General features: G+C 37.8%; 1 protein-coding gene across 1 annotated transcript; it reads left to right on the forward strand.

Moving 5' to 3' along the window:
* Positions 1–4,962: 4,962 nt before the first annotated feature.
* LOC141522693 (endogenous retrovirus group K member 10 Gag polyprotein-like) lies at positions 4,963–7,012 on the forward strand. The gene is made up of 2 exons (XM_074236213.1): positions 4,963–6,204; positions 6,257–7,012. The coding sequence occupies exons 1-2, from the start codon at positions 4,963–4,965 to the stop codon at positions 7,010–7,012; spliced, it is 1,998 nt and encodes a 665-aa protein (XP_074092314.1).
* Positions 7,013–26,532: the final 19,520 nt, after the last annotated feature.

Genomic DNA, 26,532 nt, shown 5'->3' on the forward strand with positions numbered 1-26,532 from the left:
CAAGTTCACAGCTCCCCCAACAATGCATTATTGCCCCAGATTTCCCACAGCCCTTCCAAAATAGATCATTATATTTTCTGATCATAATGGCTAGTTTGAGAAGTGTGAGGTGATACCTCAGAGATGCTTTAATTTACATTTTTCTAATAAGTAGTGGTATAAAACAATTTTTCATATGACTATGGATGGATTTGATTTCCTCATTTTTAAATTGCTTCCTCATGCAATTTGACCATTTCTCAAGTGTTTTTTTATAAATTTGACTCAGTTCTCTATAAATTTTAGAATTCAGTTTTTTTTTCAGAAATACTAGTTATAAAAATTGTTTCCCAATTTACTACATTTCTTGGTTGCACTGGCTTTGTGCAAAAGCCTTTTAATTTAATGTTATCAAAATTATCTGGTTTGTTTTTAATGATTTTCTCCATCTCTTCCTTGGTCATAACTGCTTCCCTTTCCATAGATCTGAGAGAGAAACTATTCCTAGATCTCTTAGCTTGCATATAATGTTCTTTGATGTCTAAATTCTGTACCCATTTAGATCTTATTTTGGTATAGGGTATGAGGTGTTGGTCTAATCCAACTTTCTGCCATAAAAAGTTCTAATTTTCCCAAAAGGTTTTATTGGAGAGAGAGTTTTTATACCAAAAGCTTGACTTTGTGGATTTATCAAACAGCAGATTAATATAATCATTTCCTGTTATTGAGCCTAGTCTATTCCACTGATCCAGCAATCTATTTCTTAGACAATACCAGAAAATTTTGATGACTGATGTTTTTCCTGATATAATTTTAGATGTGGTAGGGCTAAGCAACCATTTTTTGTACTTTTTCATTAAATCCCTCATAGTTTCTGATCTCTTTTTTAATTTCTCTATATGAATTTACTTATAATTTTTTCAAACTCATTAAAGTAATTTTATTAAGTTTGATATTTAGGGCATTAAATGAATAGTTTAATTTGGGTATAGTCATTATTTTTATTATAAAAACTTGGCTTATCAATGAGCAGTTGAAATTTGACCAGTTTTTTAAATCGGATTTTATTTGTGTGTGAATTGTTTTGCAGTTGCTTTCATCCTTTCTACATTTGCCTTATCAGGTAGACTCCCAAGCATCTGAAGTTATTTTGAATGGGATGTCCTTTTCTCGGTCTTCATGCTATATCTTGCTAGTAATATAAAGAACTGCTGAGGATTTATGAGGATTTATTTTATATCCTGTGAATTTGCCAAAGTTGTTAATTGCTTCTAGGAGTTTTTAGATGATTTTTTAGGACTCATAGGTATATCATCATGTCATCTGCAAAGAGTGAAAGTTTTTTATCTTCCTTCTGAATTTTAATTCCATCTATGTCTTTTTCTTCTCTTATTGCTGAAGCTAACATTGCTAGCACAACATTGAATAGTAGTGCTGATAATGGGCATTCTTGCTTTACCCCTGATCTTACTGGGAATCCTGGTACCCAATCTCCATTGCATATAATGTTTGTTGATGGTTTCAGACAAATACTGCTTATCATTCTAAAGAACAATCCTTTTATTCCTATGGCCTGTATTATTTTTACTAGAAACAGGTGTTGTATTTTGTCAAAGACTTTTTCAGCATCTACTGATATAATCATATATTTCTGACAGGTTTGTTTGATATAGTTAATTAAAATATCAGTTTTCCTAATATTGGACCAGCCCTGCATTCCTGGGATAAATGCCACTTGGTCATAATGTATTATCCTGGTAATCAATTGCTGCAATTGCTTTGTAAAATTTTATTTAAAATTTTTGCACCTTTATTCATTAGGGTGATAGGTCCATAATTCTCTTTCTCTGTTTTAACATTTCCTGGTTTAGGTATCAGCACCATATTGGTTTCAAAGAAATAGTTAGGCAGAGTTCTGCTCTAAGCTATTTTGCAAAAGAATTTATATAGAAATGGAACCAATTTGTCCTTAAATATTTGATGGAATTCACTTGTGAATCTTTTTTGCCCTGGAGATTATTTTTACTTAGGGAGTTGAACCATGGCTTGTTGAACTTCTTTTTCTGAGATAGGGTTATTTAAGTATTTAATTTCCTCTTCATTTAACCAGGGCAGCTTATATTTTTTGTAAATATTCATCCATTTCACTTAGATTATAAAATTTATTATCATTCAGTTGGGCAAAATAATTGCCCATTGTTACTTGAACTTTCTCCTCATTGGTGGTGATTTCAACTTTATCAATTATGATACTGTTAATCTGGCTTTCCACTTTCTTTGTTTTTATTCTAATTAACCAGGGGTTTAACAGTTTTATTGGTCTTTTCATGAAACCAACTTTTGCCTTTATTTAGTAGTTCAATGGTTTAGTTGCTTTTGATTTTGTTATTTTCTTGTTTAACTTTAAGAATTTCTACTTTGGTATTCGATTTGGGATTTTAATTTTTTCCCCTAATTTTTCTAGGTGCAATTGTATTTTCCAAGCATTTGTTTTCTTGTGGAGATTTGTTAATTTTCTCTTGCATGGTGTTAATTTTCTTGTGAGTTTCTTGTCCCAGTTTTTTTCAAATTGATTTTTAAACTCCTTCATGTTTTCTCCTAGGAAGGCTTTCTGGGCTGCAAATCATTTCATATTCTCTGAATTTATAGTTGTCTCTGGGTTATTATCTGTGTTTACAAAGTAGTTTTCAGTGGGTTCCCTTTCAATGGCCTTTCTTCATTTTCTTACAATCTTGTGTTATTGGAGGGGCTGGCTTAAGAGAGGTTTGGTGTTGAATACTCTAGAGGCTTTGCTCACTGGATTTAGTAACTCCAAGTGGGCTGAGCAGTAGAGGGTGCTAGTTACTATCTCTGGAGTGTCAGTAGCCTTGATTTGAGCCGCTCTTCCTAAGTCTGCAGGGGTTGGTGGAAGTAGTAGGGTCTTAATTATTCTTTTTTTTTTTTTTTAGTTTGTGCAAGGCAATGGGGTTAAGTGGCTTGCCCAAGGCCACACAGCTAGATTATTATTATGTGCCTGAGGCCAGATTTGATCTCAGGTACTCCTGACTCCAGGGCTGGTGCTCTATCCACCACCACTTAGCATCCCCAGGTCTTAATTATTCTTGAACAACATGAACTAGGCCCTGTGGCAAATGTTAATCTCCCTGTTCAGCTGAGGGAACTCTGCTGCCCAAATCTGAGACTGGTGGTGGTGGGGATAAGTGGAGAGAGCTGTTACTGTGTTTGTTATAGAAAGAGGATTGCACTGAAAATATGGAGCTCAGGGCCCCAAGCCAAGCAAATAGATGTCTAGCTGCACCCTGCAATTCCCTGTTCTGGAACTCCTATCCAGCCTTGCTGGAACTACCCAGACCTCCATTTGCAAAGCCAAAGCTTCCTTGGACTTGGACCATTCCCTCCATGGCCAAGGCAGGTCTTCTGGATCAACCCCACCCCACCTGCCTCTCTGCTCTCCATTTCTGGTTCACCCACTCTCCATGGCATCAGAACACATATACGTTCTTCTTCAACCTTCTCTTTCTGGGTTTTGTTGATTGGATTTCTGTTAAGATGTTTCTTTCATATTTTTTCTGAGGGGAAACCAGCAGAATTTAGCACAGTGTCTGTCTTCTCTCTGCCAACTTGTCTGGAATTCCACAAAAAACTACTTTACAAAGATGACAACAATTCCATGACCAAAGAAGAAAACAATGAAAAGTCACTCACAGGGGAATATGAAAACAAACTATAACTTGGTCTCAGATACGAAAGTTCATCAAAGAGCTTAAACAGAATTTAAAAACTGAAGATAAGAAGAAGAAAAATAGGAAAAAATATGAAAGTCTTGCAGAAAAATTATGAATGTTTTTTCCAACGAAATAAATTCTATTAAAAGTAAAAATAAACAATTGGAAAAGGAGACACAGAAACTACTTGAAAAAATAAAATCCTCAAAATTAGAATTGAGCCAATAAAAACCAATGAATCTACAAAACTATAAGATGCCAACAATCAAAATAAAAAGACTGAAAAACTTGAAGTACATGTAAAGTACCTTTTAGGGAAAATGAATGATCTGGAAAATAGATTCAGAATAGGCAATTTATGAATCATAGGCCTTCCAGAAAGCCTCAACCAGCAACAGAACCTGGAAAGCATCATGCAGGAAATAACAAGGGAAAACTGCCCCAAAATTGTAGAAAAAGACAACAATATAATCATTTGAAGAATCAACAGAAACTCTCCAGAATAAAACCCCAGGATAAAAACCTCTAAGTGTGATTGGTAATAGACAAATTCCAAAACTCTCATATGAAAGAGCGAATACCACAAGAAGCAAAAATAATAAATATAAAGGAAACATAATCAGAATCACAAAGGGCTGATCAGTTTTTTTAAGAAAGATTATATTTGAGTTTTACAAATTTCCCCCCATTATTGCTTCCCTCCCCCACTCCCCACAGAAGACATTCTGTTAGTTTTTACATTGCTTCCATATTATACATTGATCTCATTATGTGATAAAAGAGAAATCATATCCTTAAGTGTCAGGAACCAGAATTCTGGAGACACACCCCAGGTCACCATGCCCCAGGTGCTGGAACATTGTGTGCAAACAAACAGACTGCACTAGTTCCAGGAAGGGCCCTACCCTACAGAATAACAGGAAACTGCCACCCACAGAATGTTCCTTCTCACAGGAACTTCCTCATTCCTGCTCTTGAATATAAGCCTGCACTCAACTCTAAAATAAACTCAGACCTTGCTTGCCACCATCTCGGTCTCACTCTCCTTATTTCATACCCATTCCTATTCAGGCTGGGTCCTCCTCGACCCCCACTTAATTACTGACCCGCGGGTCGGGTCAAGTGGCGCCCAACGTGGGGCCCGAGGTTAGGACCCCAGCCCGGCAGATTAAAAGTGAGCAGATCATCCGGACCAGTTATTAATCGCTCCACGGAGAGCCCTTCAGAAACGTGAGTAGCCATCTGCCGCATTTTTCTCATGGGTACTAAGTTATCTACAGAACAGGTCTTTATACAGGACCTTAAAAGCAATCTTAGAGAAAGGGGAGTTAAAGTCAAGAAGAAAGATCTTGTGAAATTTTTTCTCTTTGTTGATGAAGTCTGTCCATGGTTTCTTGTTAATGGCCCTTACATACACCCGGGCAAATGGCAGAAAGTAGGGAGAGACCTCAATAGAAAGCTACAGACAGAAGGACCTGATGCCGTTCCCCCTACCGCTTTTTCCTATTGGGGGCTCATAAGAGACATAGTAGAAAGTGCTTCTGGAGACCTTGTCAAGCACCAATTACTTTCAGTTGCGGAATCCTGTCTCCGCCCCCTTTCACGAGCAGTTTCCCTGAAATCCCTGGAGGGGAAGGAAAACATACCAGCCCCTACAGATGATAATTTGATATGCCCGGTCTTCCCAAAGCACACCCCGCTTTCAAAAGCCAAAGCCCAAAGTGAGGGAGGAGATGCCTTAAGCCAAGAGGAAGAAGCTGACCTTGAGGTTGAGGCAGCCAGATACAATAACCTTGATTGGCCGCCTTTACTGGCACCCCCCTCATACCTTACTGCACCCGCCTTTTTACCCCCAGAACAAGAAACGGACAGCTTTATTGAGGCAAAGAGACAGCTAACGACACAGGTCAAAAACCTACGAGAAGTTTTAGAGCTCCAGACCCAGTACGCCCAACTTTCAGGAGAGATCGCGGCGCTACAAAAAACCTTACAAAAATCCCTCCAAATCACAGCCCCCATCTATGATAGACAGAGAAAAAATGTCAGAAACAAGACCAAGATAAAGACCCGACAAAATATGCAATTTACCTTCCCTATTTTTGCCCCCTCTACTGGAGGACAGGGAGGGGCCCCCGATTCCTCCCAAGCTGAGGGAGGAGATGAAATAGAGGTTGAGCTCAGTGGGGATGAAGAAGGGAGCGGCAGAGAAGAAGAGGAGGAGGTTACACAAACAGGCAGAGCAGAGCGAAAAGGAGGAAAGGCAGAACAAAGAGGTGAAAACTATAGAAACACTGACTTTAAAACTATTAAAGACCTACATTCGGCTGTCAAGAATTATGGCCCCAATGCCCCCTTTACGCTCTCAGCCCTAGATTCCATTAGCCAAGGAGGCTACCTATTGCCATCAGAGTGGCTTAGAGTCGTCCAGGCGGTCCTTACCAGAGGACAATTTCTGACCTGGAAGGCTGACTTCCTTGATCGCTGCCAGACTCTCGCAACGGCAAATCTTAAGGCTCCATCCACCCACAAATGGTCCTATGAAAAATTGGCAGGACAAAGGGGAATTTGCCAATGAGACTAAACAGCGCTCTCTCCCATTAGGGCTTCTGGCACAGACGGCCAATGCGGCCACTGCCGCATGGAGAGCCTTGCCAGCTTCAGGCTCCCCCCTGGCGCCCCTTAATAAAATTATACAAGGGAACCAGGAGGATTTTTCCGAATATGTTAGTCGCCTTTTAGAGACTACAGAGAGGACCCTTGGTCAAGAGGCCGCTAATGATCAATTGGTGAGAAGGCTAGCCTACGAAAACGCAAATTCCGCTTGCCGCTCCATTCTTCGCGGCCACTGGAGGGAAAAAACCTTAGATGAGATGATTAAACTCTGTCAGTATGTCGACCCCATTTCCTCAAAAATGTCTCAGGCAGTCCACCTGGCCATTGGGGCCGCTTTTCAGAACTTGGCCCAAGCCAGGACATGTTTTAGGTGCGGCCAGGAAGGACATTTCGCCCGACAATGCCCCAATACAGAGTCCTCCTCTAGGGAATCGGGCCACCGCTCTATCCTGCCCTTAACCCCCTGCCCCAGATGTAAGAGAGGTAGACACTGGGCCAGTACTTGCAGGTCGGCCACTGACATTAATGGTAAGTCCCTGATTCCGGTTCCGGGAAACAGCCGGCGGGGTCAGCCCCGGACCCCTCTGAACAACAGTCAGCAGGCCACGGGGAACAGCCTGCCCAAAAACAGTTATGCAGAGCAACCACAGGGAGCGCAGGGGTGGACCTGTGTTCCGCCACCTCCACAACTTTAACTCCTGAAGTGGGCCCCACACCCATACCCACAGGCGTGTATGCCCCCCCCCCCCCGTTTCTTCTTTCTTATCATTGGCCACGCCTCCTCTACTCTCCGGGGCTTGGTAATCCACCCCCCCGGTAGACAATGATTACACGGGGGAAATTAGACTCATTGCCGCTGCCCCCCAACGGTGCGTCCACATACATTCTGGACAACGTTTGGCTCAGGCCTTACCGCTCCCCCTGCATACATCATATCCCGCTCTTCAGGATAAACGGGGCTCTTCGGCCCCGGGATCCTCTGACATCTATTGGGTTCAGGCCATTTCCCAAGAATGCCCTACGCTTACACTCAAAATCTAAGGGCGCACTTTCATGGGCATTCTAGATTCTGGGGCCGATTCCACTGTCTTGTCAGCGGAACACTGGCCTTCATCCTGGCCCCTCCAACCCACAATCACTCACCTACAGGGGATTGGTCAATCCAAAAACACCATGCAAAGTTCCCAATGGCTTGTTTGGGAGGACATGGAGCGCAATAAAGGAACAACGCGTCCTTTTGTAGTCCCCAACCTGCCTGTTAATTTATGGGGAAGGGATATCCTGGCCCAAATGGGAGTGATTATGTGCAGCCCCAATACCACTGTCACTAAGCAGATGCTTGCTCAAGGATTTCTCCCTAATCAAGGATTAGGAAGAAACAGCCAGGGCTGTCCTCAACCTATCCAGATGCACTCAAAGACTGGGCACACAGGCCTTGGATTCCCAAGCCATTTTTTTTTAAGGGCCGCTGGTCCCCCTGCCCTCCAGGCGGAAAAAATTTCTTGGAAAAATGACCAACCTGTCTGGATCGACCAGTGGCCCCTCCCCAAGGCTAAGTTAGACGCAGCCTTGGAACTGGTGCAGGTCCAATTTACAGCTGGGCACATTGAACCCTCCACTTCCCCTTGGAACACCCCAATCTTTGTCATTAAAAAACGATCGGGGAAATGGAGGCTTCTTCACAACCTAAGGGCGGTAAATAAAACCATGATACCTATGGGTGCTCTACAACCAGGGCTCCCCTCCCCTATTGCCATCCCAGCGCACTTTTCTAGAATTGTCATAGATCTTAAAGATTGCTTCTTTTCCATTCCCCTTCATCCTGAAGATTCTAAACGCTTTGCATTTAGTGTCCCTATCACTAATTGTGTAGGTCCCTCTCCCCGATTTCAATGGAAAGTGCTTCCTCAAGGCATGGAAAATAGCCCTACCCTTTGCCAAAAATATGTTGCTCAGACCATAGACCCCTTTAGATTACAGTATCCCCACCTCTATATCATCCATTACATGGGTGACATCCTGCTCGCCAGTCCTCAAGACACAGAACTCGGCAAAATAACAGGTGAAATGGTTGCGCCTTTAGAGCAGAGAGGTCTCAAAATTTCCCCGGATAAAATTCAGACAAAGCCACCCCAGCTTTTTTTGGGGTTTGAACTCCTCCCAAACAAGATAGTGACCCAGAAAACTCAAATTCGTTTAGACAACCTGCACACCCTTAATGATTTCCAGAAGCTTTTGGGAGATATTAATTGGCTAAGACCCTATCTCAAACTTACTACTGGGGAACTGAAACCTCTTTTCGATATTTTGAAGGGGGATCCTAACCCGACCTCCCCCAGAACACTGACCCTTGAGGGACGGCAGGCATTAAGCCTAGTTGAAAAAGCCATCAGAAATCAAGAAATAGGATATTACAAACCACAAGAAGAGCTTTGGCTCCTTCTCTTCCCTACAAACCTCTCTCCCACTGGATTACTCTGGCAAAAATATCCCCTTTATTGGATACATAGTCCCGCTGCGCCCAGTAAAATTCTTCCCACGTACCCTCAATTGACAGCCACCTTACTTAGGGAGGGCAGAACCACAGCAGTCAGACTCCTGGGAAGAGAACCTGACCACATTGTATGCCCATACACTACCTCCCAGGTACAGTGGCTCCTTCAAAATAATGATGATTGGACTATAGCTTGCGTCTCGTTTACGGGAACAATTGCTAACCACTACCCCCCAGACAAGCTTATTCAGTTTCTCAAACGCACACCTGTGGTCTTTCCACGAGTTACTAGTCAAACCCCCCTCAAGAGAGCCCATTTAATTTTCACGGACAGCTCCTCCTCAGGGAAAGCCGCTGTTAGTATTGATGGGCATGTTACCTCCTGCTTTTTCCCAGGCCTTTCTGCACAACTAGTTGAACTCTCAGCCATTGCTTGGGTCTTTGAGAACGTCTCTAACCCTATGAATATTTATACAGATAGTGCTTATGTAGCTCACTCTATCCCCTTGTTGGAAACTGTCCCTTACATTCGGCCCTCTACAAATGCTTCTCCCCTGTTTGCTAAACTACAAGTGCTCATTCTTGCTAGAGACCACCCCTTTTTTATAGAACACGTTCGGGCTCACTCCGATCTTCCACGCCCGCTTGCTGAGGGAAATAGTCTAGTAGATCAAGCAACCAGGGAAGCTTTCCTGGCAGCCCCAATCACCCCGGTAGCGGCTGCCACCCAGGCCCATAAGCTACACCACCTTAATGCTCAAACCCTCCGCTTGAAATTCAGGATTACACGGGAACAAGCCAGACAAATAGTTAAGCAATGCCCCGGATGTCTTGTGCTTCTCCCAGAGCCCCATCTGGGGGTCAATCCCCGAGGTCTGATCCCTAGCGAACTTTGGCAGATGGACGTTACTCATGTCTACTCTTTTGGCAATCTCAAATATGTTCACGTTACGGTAGACACATTTAGTGGCTTCATTTTTGCCTCCCCACAACCAGGTGAGGCTACAAGACATGTCATCAACCATGTCTTGGCCGCCCTGGTTACCCTGCCTTTACCGAAAATCATTAAGACGGATAATGGCCCAGGATATTCTAGCTCCACCTTCAAGGATTTTTGCCATAGAATGGGAATAAAGCATATCACCGGAATTCCGTACAATCCCCAAGGACAAGGCATAGTTGAAAGAGCTCACGAAACACTCAAAAATATGTTGGTCAAATTACAATGAGAAGCGAGCCTGCTTTACCCCAAACGCAACAATGCCCGGACATTGCTTAATCATGCTCTCTTTATTCTCAATTATTTGACCCTTGATAATGATAAACGATCTGCAGCGGATCGCCTCTGGCACTCCACCACCGCTCAGGCGTATGCAAGAGCCATGTGGAAAGATCCTTTATTGAACAAATGGGAGGGACCCGACCCATTCCTTATCTGGGGAAAAGGGCATGCTTGCATCTATGATTCCAAAGCACAGAATGCCAGATGGCTACCTGAATGGTTGGTTAAGATAATAAATCACACCACCGGCAATGATTAAGTTCAGGGCCTTGACCTATCCTGAAACAGGGTCATCTTTTTCTTTCTTCTTTTCAGAATATGACATTTACCCTGCTGATTCCCCTGCGTTTGTCCACCGGGGTCTGGGCCGGCTTTGACCCCCCACCTGGGAAGGATTTACTGCACACCCTATATGGGAGCCCCTGTGACTGTGGGGGAGGTACTGTTGTCATACGCACAACAGGTTGATTGCACCGACAAGGTAGCCTACCTCGCATATCGCGTAACCTCCACAGGGGTCTCCAGACAATCATGGAAATGTGTAACAAAACCCCGAATAATCCCTCCAAATGGTGATTACCCCGGCCCCTGTGCCTCTGACTGCATTTATCTCCAGGCCTTACACTCCACGTGCTATTCCTCTACCCAGCAATGTACAGGACTAGAGCAGAAAGTCTATCTCACTACCATACAGGAAAAGGAGTACGCAAGAACCTTTGGAGGGGACGCTGTCCTCATCATTTCAGGTAAAACTAATAAGTATGCTCAGGCCTCCTGCAGCAGAGAGAACATTGGAAAGAAGGTCTGCTGGTCGCCCCATGCGCCTGTCCATATCTCTGACGGGGGTGGTCCCACTGATCAGGTCCGGGAAGCTGAGATAGAGGCTTCCCTCAAGACGCCTGTAGCTATACATTATCACCGCCTCCAGGAGAACCCTGAGGAACCCGAGGAGGGCGTGGTCGAAGGCCTGCAATTCTCCAGACTCAGCCAGAATCCTGGTGCCTGAGGCAGTGGAAGCGCCTACGGGCAAAATGTCGACCTAAGCTGTAAGAGAGCCAATGACGGGAATAGTGGGGCCCCCATGTGTCAGAAGTCCGGTGTGGCTGCAGTTGGACCCCATGACGGGAGTAGAGTGGGGCCGTTCTGAAGAAATCCGTTCGGTGTCCCCCCACTTAGCCTAAGACAGGGCCGCTGCCCAAATACACCCTGACCTGGGAAGCCGACCCCATAGCCTAAGACAGGCCTCTTGCCAACCCTTTCTTTAAAAAGAGAAAAGGGGGACATGTCAGGAACCAGAATTCTGGAGACACACCCCAGGTCACCATGCCCCAGGTGCTGGAACATTGTGTGCAAGCAAACAGACTGCACTAGTTCAGGAAGGGCCCTACCCTACAGAATAACAGGAAACTGCCACCCACAGAATGTTCCTTCTCACAGGAACTTCCTCATTCCTGCTCTTGAATATAAGCCTGCACTCAACTCTAAAATAAACTCAGACCTTGCTTGCCACCATCTCGGTCTCACTCTCCTTATTTCATACCCATTCCTATTCAGGCTGGGTCCTCCTCGACCCCCACTTAATTACTGACCTGCGGGTCGGGTCACTTAAGGAAGAAAAATAAAATATGTGATAGACAAATTGCATTATAAAATAACTTTTTAAATTCTAATTTGATGATAATAATCTTTGGTATTTGTTCAAAGTCCATAATTCTTTCTCTGCATACAGGTGGTATACTCCATTGCAGATTGTCCAAAATTGTCCCTGATTGTTTCACTGAGAACCTATCAATCTTAATGCTGAAAGATAAAGAGTGCGATAGTATATTTTGGAGAGCAAAGGAACTGCGATTACAAGCTGGAATGAATAACCCTGCAACATTCAGCATATATTGTCATGGAAAAGGATATGTGTTCAAGAAAATAGAGGACTTCCAGAATTTCTTGACACAAATACTAGAACTGAATAGAGAATTCAATGACCAAATACACAGCACAAGATTTCTATTATAAAAGGTAAATGAAAAGGGGAAGAAAAAAACAAAACAAAACAAGTGTTGGTCAAAACTATCACATTGTATACAACTCTAAAAGGGAAGATATAGCACTTCTAATTCTTTAGAACTTCACACTTCTAAGGATAATTAGAGGGTAGTATATGATTGAAGAGAATGAACCTAAAATAGACCTATATAATTGGATATTTTCTCTCTATTTTAGAGGCCAAAGATCACATCACTATGCTTGAGAAAAAAAGCACTGAAGAAAAACAGGTGTTAACTTTAATTTGTGTCTCATTATTCTTTGACTCACTTTAATCCTTCTGTGCTTAACACCTTGACTATTGAGTGCATCATAAACTGTGAGGACCTAAGTCAGTGTCTCTGCAACTTAGAATAATTTGTACTGTTCTCGGGTGAGACCTCCAGAGATTCCCTTTACTTAGAAATCTTTATGATTCTTAGAGGTACTTAGATAAGCTTCTGACTTAAGCAATGTTGCTTACCAGGTTGTTAAATACCCTGGGTGGGGTGAGGGGAGATAAAGTGGGAAGGAAAATTGATCTGGGGGAGGGGCAAAAATACTTCAAGAAACAATATGACTTTGGAAGATACTTTGTCTTTTGGGAAGGACTGGGTGTACCAGAAATATACTTGAAAAGGGGGTGAGGTAGAAAAATGTTTATAATTTGATGCAATTTGAATCAATGCTGCTTAATCTAGCAATCAAGTAAACACTCAGTGATGATATCTTGATATCAATAGGAGCTTCTCAAGAAATGAAATAATCAAGATTAACTGTGATTGATGATAGCTGATAGATGATTAATAATATTAGAGCTATAAATAACACCAAAGGAAGTGGCACACAGATTTAAATTGTTAGAAGGAAAGAATGGAGAATGTGAATTCTTTTCAAGAGATTTAGTACAGTGAGGGAATAAGATACATTCCCAATTAGGTTTAAAATCTAAATTAATCTATAGGGAAGGGGGAGGGGGGACTGGGAAAGGGAATAAGTGACCAACAGAAGGCAAAGAGAGGTATAAATGAAAATAAACAGAAAGTTAAATTTTTAAAAGGAAAGTCAAAGGGGAAAGGTCATAAAATTTTGGTATGGAGGAATAGTAGAAAAGGAAAGAGATAAATATAAATGGAGAAAACCCACTGGGAAATACAGAATTAGTAATCTTATCTGTAAAAGTGAATGGGAAGAATTGACCCTAAAAAATGTGGGTAGCAGAATGGATTAAAAACTAGAATTGTATAGTATGTTGTTTACAATAAACACATTTGAAGCAGAGAGATAAATACAGCATCATGGCGAAAGGTTGGAACAAAATATATTATGCATCAGCTGAAGTAAAAAAAAACAGGTTATTGATCTTAATCTCAGATGAAGCAAAAGCAAAAATCAATCTTTAACAGGACATGGGAAAAAAAACTAGATCTTTTAAAAGGAATTATTAGTAATGAAGTTATATCATTACTGAACATATATGCACCTAGTGGTATAGTATCCAGGTTCCTAGAGGAAAAGTCAGTGAATTACAAGGACACAGACAACAAAACCTTAATGGGAAACTTAAATCTCCCTCTCTCAGAACTAGATAAATCTAACAACAAAATAAACAAGAAGGGAGTTAAGAAGGAGAATGAAATCCTAAAATTCTAAGATAAGATAAACCTCTGGAATTAACTTAAAAGGGATAGAAAAGAGTATATCTTTTTTCATGGGAGTACATGGTTTCTTCACCTTCACCATCACCTTCAAAATTGACCATGTACTAGGGCATAAAAAACTTATAATGAAGTGCAGAAAGGCAGAAAGAATATGTACACACTTCTCAGACCATAATGAAATGAAAATTACATGTTAAAAATGGGTCAGAGAAAAAAACAGGTTTAATTGGAAATTAAATAACTATCCTTAATCATGGGTGGATCAACCTGAGAATAATAGAAATATTAGAAGTAATAACTAATTATATCCATGAAAATGATAATAACAAGATATCAAACTGAAATTTATGAGATGAATCCAACACCATTTTGAGGGAAACTTTAACTCCCTAAATGCCTGTATGAATAAAATAGATAAAGAGGTGATCAATGAATTGGACATGCAACTAAAGAGCCTTGAAAAAGAACAAATTCAATACCTCCAATTAAATATCTAATTAGAAATTCTGAAAATAAAGAGGGTGATTAATAAAATTGAGAACAAGAATGTCATCATTCTCATGAATAAAACAGATAGTTTTATTAAAAAGAAAATAAAATAGACAAATATTTGGTTAGTCTAATTTCAAAAAAGAAATAAGATAACCACATTACCAGTATCAAAAATAAAAAGGGATAACTAACCACCAATGAGGAGGATATTAAAGAGATAATTCAGAACTATTTTCCTGAATGTATATGCAAATAAATTGATAACTTGATTGAAATCAATGAATATCTACAAAAATACAACTTGCCCAGATTAATAGAAGAGGAAATAAATTACTTAAATAACTGCATTTCAAAAAAAGAAATTGAAGGAACCATCAATAAACTCCCTAAGATCAAGTCTCCAGGTCCAGATGGATTTACAAGGGAATTCTATCAAACATTTAAGGAACAATTAAATCTCATTTTACTTAAGACTATTTTAAAAAAATGGGAGAGGGAGGAGTTCTACTAAACTTCGTTTATAATACCAACATGGTGCTAATACCTAAACCAGGAAGAACCAAAACATAGAAAATTATAGAGCAAGCCCCTAAGGCATATTGATGTAAAAATCTTAAATAAAATTTAACAATGAGACTCCAGCAAGTTATTTCCAGGACAATACAACATGATCAGGTTGGATTTCTACCATGTAGTCATGGATGTTTCAACATTATGAAAACACTCAATAGAATTAAACATATCAGGAGCAAAACCAACAGAAAACAAATGATTATCTCAGTAGATGTTGAAAAAGCTTTGATAAAATACATCTATTCCTTTTAAAAAAATACAAAGTTTAGGAACAGATGGAGTTTTCCTTAAAATAATAGACATCATCTATTTAAAATCATCACCAAATATTTTGTTTAATGAGAATAAACTCAGACCATTTCCAACAAAATTAGGGGTGAAACAAGGATGTCCATTATCGCCATTACTATCCAATATAGTATTAGAAATTTTAGCAATTAGCAATAAAAGAAAAAAGATATTGAAGGAATTAGAATTGGCAATGAGGAATCAAAACTTTTACTCTGCAGATGATATGATGACAAAACTACAGAACCCAAAGAAAATCTTCTAAAAACACCTAGAAGGAACTACCAAATTCAGCAAAGCAGCAGGATAAAAAATAAAGCCACATAAATCATCAGCATTTCTATATATAAACAACAAAGTTCATGAGCAAGAGATAGAGAGAAATTCAATTTAAAACAGCTGTAGACAAAATTGAACACCTGGTAATCTACCTCCCAAGAAAAACCAGAAACTTTATGGATATAATTATAAAGCACCCCTCAACCAAATAAAGTAAGATCTAAATAATTGGAAAAAATGTCAAATGCTCATGGTCAAGTTGAGCTAATATAATAATAATAATAATAATGATAATTCTACCCAATTTAAATTACTTACTCAGTGGCATACCAATGAAACTATCAAACAACTACTTTGCAAACCTAGGAAAAATAGTAACAAAATTCATTTGGAGCAACAAAAGGTCAAGATTAGTAAGGGGAATGATGAAAAATAATGTAAAGGTAGGTGGCCTAGCTCTACCAGATCTAAAACTGTACTACAAAGCAGCTATTGTCAAAACTGGTACTAATTAAAAAAAATAGATCAATATATCATTATATTAGGATAGGTTTAAAAGAAACTGCAGTAAATGACTACGGTATTCTACTATTTCACAGTCCCAATGACATTAGTCTCTGGGATAGGAACTCATCTAATAAAATTTGCTGAAAAAACAGGAAATTTTATGGAAAAAACCAAGTATAGATCCAAATCTCACACCCTATTCCAAAATAAATTCAAAATGGTTACAGGATTTAGACATGAAGAGCAATACCATACATAAATTAATAGACCAAAACATACTCTATCTCTCTGATCTATGGAAAAGGGATAAATTTATGAGCAAACAAGAATTAGAGCAGAATATAACCTGCAAAATGGTTTTGACTATATCAAATGTAAAAAATTTTTGCATGAATAAAATCAATGCTGCCAAAAACAGAAGGAAAGCAGAAACCTGGGAAACAATCTTAAGAATGAAGAGTTCTGATAAAGGTTTTGTTTTTAATATATATAAATATACAGAAAGAGAGAGAGAGAGAGAGAGAGAGAGAGAGAGAGAATTTTAGCAAATTTATAATATCACATACCATTCATCAATTGATAAATGGTCAAAGGAGATGAACAGTTTTCTGGTGAAGAAATTAAAGCAATACATAATCATATGAAAACATGCTTCAAATCACTATTGGTAAGATAAATGCACATTAATCAGCAATGAAGTATCAGGTCACACCTAATAGATTAACCAAGATGAGACTAAAGGAAGATGATAAATGTTGGAGAGGTTGTGGGAGCATTGGGACATTGATGCATTGCTGGTGGAGTTGTGAAAAGATCCAACATTTCTGGAGGGCAATACGGAACTATGCCCAAAGAGCTATAACACTGTTCATTCCCTTTGACCCAACAATCCCTATCTAGGTCTACATCCAGTAGAAATTATAAAAAAAAATGGGATAAGTCCAACATGTTCTAAAATATTCATAGCAACTATTTTTTGTAGTGGTGAAGAACTGGAAATTGAGGAGATGTACATCAATTCGGGAATGACTAAAGAAGTTATTGCACATGAGTATTATGGAATACTCTGGTTCTATAAGAAGCTATAAAAATCAAAATGTAGAGAAACTAGGAATGACTCACAGGATCTGATACTGAGTGAAAGCAATAGATCCAAGAGAACAATCTACACATCAACAACATTATGAGATGAACAACCTTGATGTAAGAAGCATTTCTCAGCTGTTCAGAGAGGTAAGACAACTATATCTGACTGGTTATGGACTATATTAGCCCCAACCAGTGGAAGAAAAACAAAACAGAAAAAATACACAGGAAAAACCCCTTCTGAATCTGCTGAACACTTTATAAAAATTATCTTTTGTGCATCTCTTTCCATTCATCCTAATTATCATGCCCAAAATGTGTAATTTGTAATTATGTTTAATGTAGCATATATGGAAAATGCTTACCTTGCTATTCCCTGCTTAGGGGAGAGAGGGGGTAAGGGAGGGTGGAGGGAAATTTTGTAATATGGAAATATGCATGTACACACACACACACACACACACATATATATGTATATATACATATATATATGAAAATAAATAAATTTTAAAAAATGTTTTCAAAATCACTTGAGAGCTTTGGCTGAAGGAATAATAGTTAAATTAATCCTGAATTATCAGTAATCAAATCAATATCACCTTTCTAGCACCTTCTTGCTGCTTTTGTTATAATAAAAGTTTATTATTCATTATTTGCTTAGGATTTTTCCACCTGTGAAATCTCAAGGAAGACTTTAGAGAAATAAACTCCACTGCTGTAACATCAAAGTATCATTTTCTGCTACTTATTCATGCAGATTTGAGAAATATTTTTCTTTCTTCTCCAAGTACACTATAGCCTGCTGTTTAAGTTAGTGTTCTCCCCATCATCACTACCAACTTTATTCAATGAGAAAGGATTATTGAAAACAACTGCTGCCTTTTCTATGCCAGATACTGCAGTGACTGGTACTTTGTTTCTCTATGAAGAATTTAAACCCACAATTCACCTTACTTGTACAATTGATGAGGTATTATTCAAATAAAAATTCCCTGGCTCTAAACATTTGAGTAATGCCTTTGATACAGTTATAGATTCAAAATATGAGTGTGTTTGTAAACTGATTTTTCCCTTTTATTTGTATTTAACCATTTCCTTTGTATTTTTATTTGACCATTGTGATATTAAAATATAAAATAGAGATTGTGCAAAATGAAAAAAATGACACTAATAGATGGTTAGATCAAATTCTTTTACCAACCACATTTGATGTATTTCCTAATTCCATTGCAAATGTTAAATAATACACCTTAATTTAAAGTAAAATTAATTATTTTGTTCTTTTATTGCATCAGAATAACACATTTCAAAACATGTAATTAAGCTATACATGGTAGCATTTTTGAATATCATTATTCACATCTATTAACTCAAAGTAATATTTAGCAGAACTTTTGATACTTATGTACCATATGAATCACTTTTTTGACATTATTGAATGAAAAAGCATGCCGCATTCCATATCATTAACATATAGCAGATAAATTTGTATCTTTGTTGATACACAAAGTTATTTTTTAAATGTTAATTATTTATTTAAGGCAATAGGATTAAGTGACTTGCCAAAGGTCACACAGCTAGGCAATTATTAGTTGTCTGAGGTCAGATTTGAACTCAGATCCTCCTGACTCCAGGGCTGGTACTCTATCTACTGTGCCACCTAGCTTCCCCCCTCAACATTCTCTTCCAAATAACTTTAACTCCTTAAAATATCTTTTGTCATGGCAAACATACCACATGCATATACCATTATAGACATTCAGTTATCCCTAGAAATCGTTTTTCATCCAATAAAAATAGCAAAGAAACAGATTAATTGAAAGAGGAATGTGATTAAAAGGAAGAATAAATTAAGGAGTGCTAGGGTTAGAAGAAAAACCAACTTTTGAGTAAGGTCCCAATAAGAGAGAGGTAGATAATTAGAAGGAAATAGATTGGATGGAAATATACAGTTAGTAATCAAAATTGGAAATGGAGATGGGAAATTGCTAATAGCACAATGGATCAGAAAAATAGTCCTAAATGGTTCTTTTACAAGACATGAAATTAAATCAGTGACAAATGCAGATTATTTCAAAGTCTGATTTCAGCCAAAGTTTAAAATAAAGTCAATATTATAAATCGTGATCTCAGTTGCAGTAAAAACCTAATTAAATGGGATAATGAATAAAATTTCTTTTTGATAATGGGACCCTAGACAAAAAATATTATCAAAATTTATATAATAGATTTCTCTGATAAAGACCTCATTTCTCAAATACATAAGAAGTTGAGTAAAATTTACAAATTTAAAAGGCATTTCTAAGTTGATAAACAATCAGACTATAAACAGATTTCAAAAGAAGAAATTACAACCATGATCTTAATAAAAATTCTCTAAATCACCAAAGATTAGCAAAATGCAAATTAAAATAATTTAAGATAGTCCTATGAGAAAGAAGAAATACTGGAAGAGATAGGGAAGATAGGTACTTTGTAACTACGAGGGAAAATGGCAGAGAGTACCAAGGCACTATCTTAACTTCTTGTGGTTTTCCCTCAGGACTAATATGAACCAAGTCTCCTTACAGAATTTGGATGTACAAAACACAGAGGAGAACCTAAAAGGAAAAACATCTACCAACAAGGTCTGTCATAGGGGAGTGTAGGTGAACTGGGGAAAGAGAGCAAAGAGCCAGCATAGGAATGGAAGGCAGAGGCCTGTGGACTAACCTGAGAACAGCTATGAAAGACTTTGCTTCTTGCAAGCTGCAGGGAGAACTCCAATATGAAAGCCTTTACTATGTGGGACAACAGAACTCCAGCACAGTGGGCAAGAGTGCTCCATCACAGTGACTAGACATTGAGCCATTAAGCTCTGCTGGTCTGGAAAACCAGAATCACAAGCACCCATTTTTTCACTATCATACCATAGTTTTCATTTGAATCCCCTACCCCCAACCCCAATTCCTGTGGAAGAAAATGACTCTTCCCAGATGAAACAAAGTAACAACCCCTCACATCCTCAGGCTCAAGTGTGGGCAGTAAATTTCCTCCACTGCTGAATAGGGATTAAGGAGATTAACTATACAGCCTGAGGGTCCAGCCCTCATTGTTAAAGGATAACCAAGATCTTATTCCACTCCCTCATCCCCCAACCCCAGGCCCAGGGACTGGACCACAAATCAAGGTCAAATATAAGACAGAGAAAGCATCTAGTATCCCCTAATGGCCGACCCACTAGGAATTACTAAACTGAGTGATCAAAGCCTTTAAGTATTTCAACACCAAAGTTCTGTGTATCATTGTGTATCCCAACATAAGATCCTAGGAAAATGAAGCAAGCCCAGCCAAAAGCAGAGTCTATTGAATGTTACCAGGAATATGAGGATCCTCACTCAGAGAGAACTAGAGCTTCAGAAGAGAATAGGAATTAGCCTCCAACCAAAAAATACTTATTAAAAGAGATCAGGAAGAAGTTTAGAAATCAATTGTAAAAATTGGGTAAAAAAAAAACAAGAGAAAATTAACATTTTTCAAGAGAAGATTTAATTTTGCAACAAGAAAACAAACATACAATTCAATGAGTGGTAAAAGAAAATAATTCTATGAAAACCACAATTTGGCAAATGGGAAACACCTTCAAAAGCAGAATGGACAAAGTGGAAAAGGAGTTGCAAAAGGTAAATGAAGAAAATTCTTCTCTAAAACAAAGGTTGACATCTCTGGAAACTAATGATTTCATGAGAAAATGAGAATCTGTTAAACAAAAGCAAAGAAAATGAAAAAATAGAAGAAAATGTAAAATACCTCAATGACAAAAAAAAAAAACTGACTTGGAGGATACATCCAGGAGAGAAATTTAGGGGTCACTGGGCTTCATGGAAAAATTGAGGAGGGAAAAACATCATGATACTTCAGGATATAGTGAAGGAGAATTGCCCTGATATTGTGAAACTGGAGGATAAATTAATCACTGGAATAATACACAGATCCCCTCCTGAAAGGGATTCAAAAATGAAAACACCAAGTAATACTTCTTAGCAAATTCCAAAATTATCAGGTAAAAGAGAAAATCCTGCAAGCAGCCAGAAAGAAACAATTCAAATACCAAGGAGCCACATTAAGGATTACACAGCACCTGGCTCCATCAACATTAAAGGATCAAAGGATCTGCTATTTAATATTCTGATGAGCAAGGGAGCTTGTAATGCAGCCAAGAATTCATCATTTGACAAAACTCAGCCTTTTTCTCCAGGAGAAAAGATGGACAATTATCAAAATGGGAGACTTCCAACTTTTCCTGATGAAAAGACCAGAGCAAAATTGAAAATTTGGACTTCAAATGGGAGATTGAAGAGATACATGAAAAGACAAAAAGGGGTAAAGTGAAAAAAATATCCAATAAGATGAAATTGGCTATATCCCCATATGGGAGTAAGAGTCTCATAACACTTGAGAACTGTGGCTCTTTTAGACAGAATATACATAGCTAGAAGTAATGGATACTCAGGACTTATACGTGACACTGCTAGAATGATTTAAAAATAACTCCTTAACAATAGGACAGAAAAGAGAGGATGATAGAGGAGACTGAATGGTGCAATTTTCATCACATGATGAGGTACAAAGGAACTATTGCATTAGAGGGGAAGAAGGAAGGAGGTGAGAACCACATGAAACTTACTATCCTCATATTTGATCCAAACAAGACTTAAGATATACACATTCAGTTAGGCTTAGAAACTTACATTACCTTTAAATGGTTAGGAAGAGAAAGGGGGAGAGAGGAAGAAGAACTGACAGAATTAAGGGAATAAAGAATGGACAAAGTAAAAGGGGAAATAAAAATCAGGGAGGTTTGATATAAGGAGGAAAAAACACTGAAGGATCTGGTTTTCAGAAGCAAGATGCTGTAAAATATAGATAAGGTGACAAAAGGGGGAAAACACAAATGTAGGTAAGATAGAATAAAGGACAATAAAGACTTATTAATTAAAATTTTGAATGTGAATGCAATGAATTCTCTCAGAAAACTCAATCGAATAGCAGAGTGGATTTAATACCAGAATCATTCAATATGCTGCTTACAGGAAATTCATTTGAAACAGAGAGATACATTTAGAATAAAGATAAAAGGTTGGAGAAAAATATAATATGATTCATCTGAAATGAAAAAGGTAGGAGTAAAATTCCTTAATTCAGGAAAAAGAAGCTGCAAAAATACATCTCATTAAAACAGATCAGGAAGGAAATTCCTAAAGGGTGCCATAGACAATGAAGCAATTTCAATGCTAAATATGTATGATCCCAGTAGTATATCAGGCAAATTCTTAGAGGAAAAGTGTGGGTGCACAGGCTATTCTAACAGCCATGACAGAAATCATTTTCAAGTAAACCGCCACCTGGACAATCTCAGGAGCTGGCTTGCTGACCTTAGAGATAAGGTGCACTAGAGGCCTTGGGAGCTAGACACTCTGCCCCACAGACCAAGGGCACAAGACACAGCTGTGTTTCATCACCTCCTCCCTAACATACCCCCTCATCCTGTAATGCAAGATGCTGAACATACTCTGCTTGCACCCCCATTTCCTCATTTTCCTTTGTCCTACCCCAGAAGGCCTAACAGTATATATGTAATAGCTAAGCAATAATAAAATTGAGCTGGAGGCATAAGGCAGTAGTGGCTTGACTCCTTATTCTCAGCTCCCTGCCGGGAGGGAGGTCACCACTGTGGGCCCCAAGGTGAAGCAAGCCACAACAGAAAAGCTGAATGAGTTAGAGAAAAACATAGACAGCAAAATACTACTGTGGGAGACCTCAACTTCCCTTTCATTGAATCAGCTAAATTTAACCATAAAATAAGAAAGAAGGAAGTTAAAAGGTAGAAAATCTAGACATGATAGACCATAGCAGAAAAGTGAATGGGGATAGAAAGGACTAGAGCTTATTTTCAGCAGTATATGGCATGTACACAAAATTGATCATGGACTAGGGCATAAAAACCTCATAATCAAATGGAGAAAGAAATAGTGAATGCCTCCTTCTCAGACCATAATATACTAAAAATCAAGTTCAGTAATAGGACATGGAGAGATTGACCTAAACTAATTGGAAAATGAACAACCACACTTTAAAGAATGAGTGGATCAAGCAACAAAGTACAGATTGAATTAATGATTTCATCATGGACAATGACAATAATGAGATAATGTACCAAAAGTTTTGGGATATAGCCAAAGGCTTCATTAGAGGCTATATGATATCTTTCAATGATTCCATGAATTAAACAGAGAAAGAGGAAATCAAGGAACTAACCATGCAATTAAGAAAGTTGGACAAAAGAGCAAATTAAAACTCTCAATTAAATACCAAATTAGAAATTCTAAAAATTAAAGGAGAAATTAATAAAATCTAAAGGAAGGAAACTATTGAAGTAATGAATAAATGAATGTGTTGGTTTTATGAAAAATAAAAAATGAAATAGATAAAACTTTGGTTAATTTGATTAAAAAAGAAGAAAACCAAATTACTAGTTTCATAAATGATCATTAGGGTAATATACTATGACCAAGTTGAGGACTGTTGTTTTGTTTTACTATTAAGAAACCTGTTCAGTATAATTGACTATATCAATTTAAAAAATCCTACTAGAAATCATATGATTATCTCAGTTGATGATGTAAAAGCCCTTGAAGAAATAAATCACCTATTCCTACTAAAAACAAAGGAGAGCATAGGAATAAATGGATTTTTCCTTAGTATGATATGCTGTATCTATCTGAAGTCATCAACAAGCATGATATGTAATGGGGACAAGCTAGAGGCATTCCCAATAATATTAAGTTTGAAACAAGGATGCCCATTATCACCACTACTATTCAATAGTAGAATAAAAAGAAATTTAAGGAATTAGAGTTGGGAAGAAAGAAACAAAACTCTCCTTCTTTGCAGATAACATGATGGTATACTTAGAGAACCCTAAAAATCATATAAAAACAAGTAGAAACAATTAGCAATTTCAGGAATATGGCAGGATATGGGATAAAACTACATAAATCCTCAGCATTCCTGTGTATTACTAGCAAGACATAGCAATAAGAGCTATAAAGAGAAATCTCATTTAAAATAATTTTGGACAATATAAAATACTTGGGAATCTTCTTGCCAAGTCAGTCTCAGAAATTCTATGAAAGCAACAATTTCACGCAAATAAAAACATTTTAAATAACCGGTTATATATTAATTGCTCATGGATATGTCAAGCTAATATAATAAAAGTGACAATACCACCTAAATTAAATTACTTATTTAATGTCATACCATTCAAACTTCCAAAAAATTACTTTAATCAGGGAGGAAATAATTGTAACTAAATTTAAATGGAGAAACATAAGTCAAGTATATCAATGAATTCAATGAAAATGTCTAGAAGTGCCTTAGCCTTACCAGTTCTAAAATTATATTGCAAAGCATCAGTCATAAAAATTGTTTTGTACTGGCTAAGTAATAGAGTGATAGATCAATGGAATAGACTAGATGCAAAAGCAGGAAATGATCATAGTAACCTTTCGTTTCATAAATCTGAAGAGATCAGCTCCTGGGATAAAAACTCACTCTGCAATAAAATTATTGGCAAATTTGAAGATAGCATGCCAGTAACTAGAATTAGACCAACATCTCATACCCTATATGAAGATAAAATCAAAATGATTATAGTATTTAAATATAAAAGAAAATATTAAAAGCAAACTAGAGCAAGTAATAGTTTACCTGTCATATCTATGAAAATGGTAGCAGTTCCTGATCAAGGAAGAGATGGAGAATATAATTGTAATTGAACTGGATAATTTTGATTAAAATAAATCAAAAGCTTTTCCACACACAAAAAAACCTCAGTGTAACCAAGATCAAAAGAAATGGCCTAAATTGAGAAACAATTTTTTCAAATGGTGTTTCTGACAAATGACTCATTTTTAAAATATATAGAGAGCTGAGTCAAATTTATTAAAAAAAAACAAGTTATTCTCCAATTGACAAATGGTTGAAGGGTATGCTAAGGCAATTTGCAGATGAGGAAAATAAAACTATCCATAGTCATATAAAAATTACTCTAAATAATTATTGATTAGAGACATGCAAATTAAAGCATCTCTGTGGTATCACCTCAATACTCTCCCATTAGCCAATATGACCAGAAAGTACAATGTTCAATGTTGGAAGGGATGTGATTAATCTGGGACACTAATGCATTGTTGATGAATCTGTGAACTGATCCAACCTTTCTGGAGAGCAATTTGAAATTATGCCAAAAGGACAATAAAATTGTGCATGCCTGTTTATCCAGCAATAAATCTACTGGGTCTGTACCCTGAAGAGATCATTAAAAGTGTAAAAATATCACTTTTACAAAAATGTTCATTACAGCTCTGTTTGCAGTCACAAAGAATTGGAAATCTAGGGGATGTCCATCAATTGGGGAATGGCTGAGTAAATTTTGGTATTTGTATTTTATGGAGCATTTTTGTTTTATGAGAAACCAGGAGGGATGAGATTTCAGAGAAACTTGGACAAACTTGCATGAATCAATGCTGAATGAAATGAGCAGGACCATCTATATCCAGAGAAAAAAAATTGTGTAGTTTAAACAAAGCCAAAAATTATAACCTCCTATTTTTTAAAATGCCATATGTCCTACATTATTTTACTATCTTCAATATTTTATTTCTTCCTCAAGGATATGTTCTCTCTCCTGACACATTCAACTTTGATCAATGCATTGCATGGAAACAATGTAAAGATTATCAGACTGTCTTCTGTGGGTGGAGGGATAAAAGCATTGATGTTAGGGAAAAATTGAAAACTTCAAAAACCTTCCAAAAATGATAGGTAGAAATTACTGGTGCATATAATTTTTAAAGCAAAATATTTATGTAATATAAAAAAAGAAAACAGATACATTTATTGTCTATTAGTGAAGTATGAACTGATCCAACAATTTTGGAGGAAAAACTCAGAAACATGCCCGAAGGGCTATAAAGCTGTATATGGTCTTTCCTTCAGCTATATCATTTTAAGTCTGTATCCCAAAGAGATCAGAGAAAAATTAAAAATTCTCAAATGTTCAAAAATATATATGATAACTTTTTAAAGATAGAAAAGATTTGTGAATTGAGGTCTTCATCTATTAGGAAAGGATGGAAACTCTGACTATTAAAGAGAAGGTTTCTATTTCCATAGCTTTGGAATATGTTTCAGTGTGTCCTGTGAAATAGGTAGTCACTCTTCAGGAGGAACAGATGATAGCCTCTATTGCCCTTAACTTATTGAAGGGTAGTTGGGTTCAGGTCCCCAATCCAGAATGATGGAGATAGATGCCACAGGATATCCTGTGTGCCAACTCAACTGATTTTGGAGAACTGATGGGAGCCCTGGGAGAGTTCCCTTTTTTGATGAAAAGCAGGGCTATGCTAGAATATATTCACCCAAAGAGACATTGGACACCTTGGAGACTCTCATGGTATTCAGTGACAATGAATTCTAGAGAGTATA

The sequence above is a fragment of the Macrotis lagotis genome, chromosome 1, assembly GCF_037893015.1.
Source record: "Macrotis lagotis isolate mMagLag1 chromosome 1, bilby.v1.9.chrom.fasta, whole genome shotgun sequence".
Taxonomy (NCBI): domain Eukaryota; kingdom Metazoa; phylum Chordata; class Mammalia; order Peramelemorphia; family Peramelidae; genus Macrotis; species Macrotis lagotis.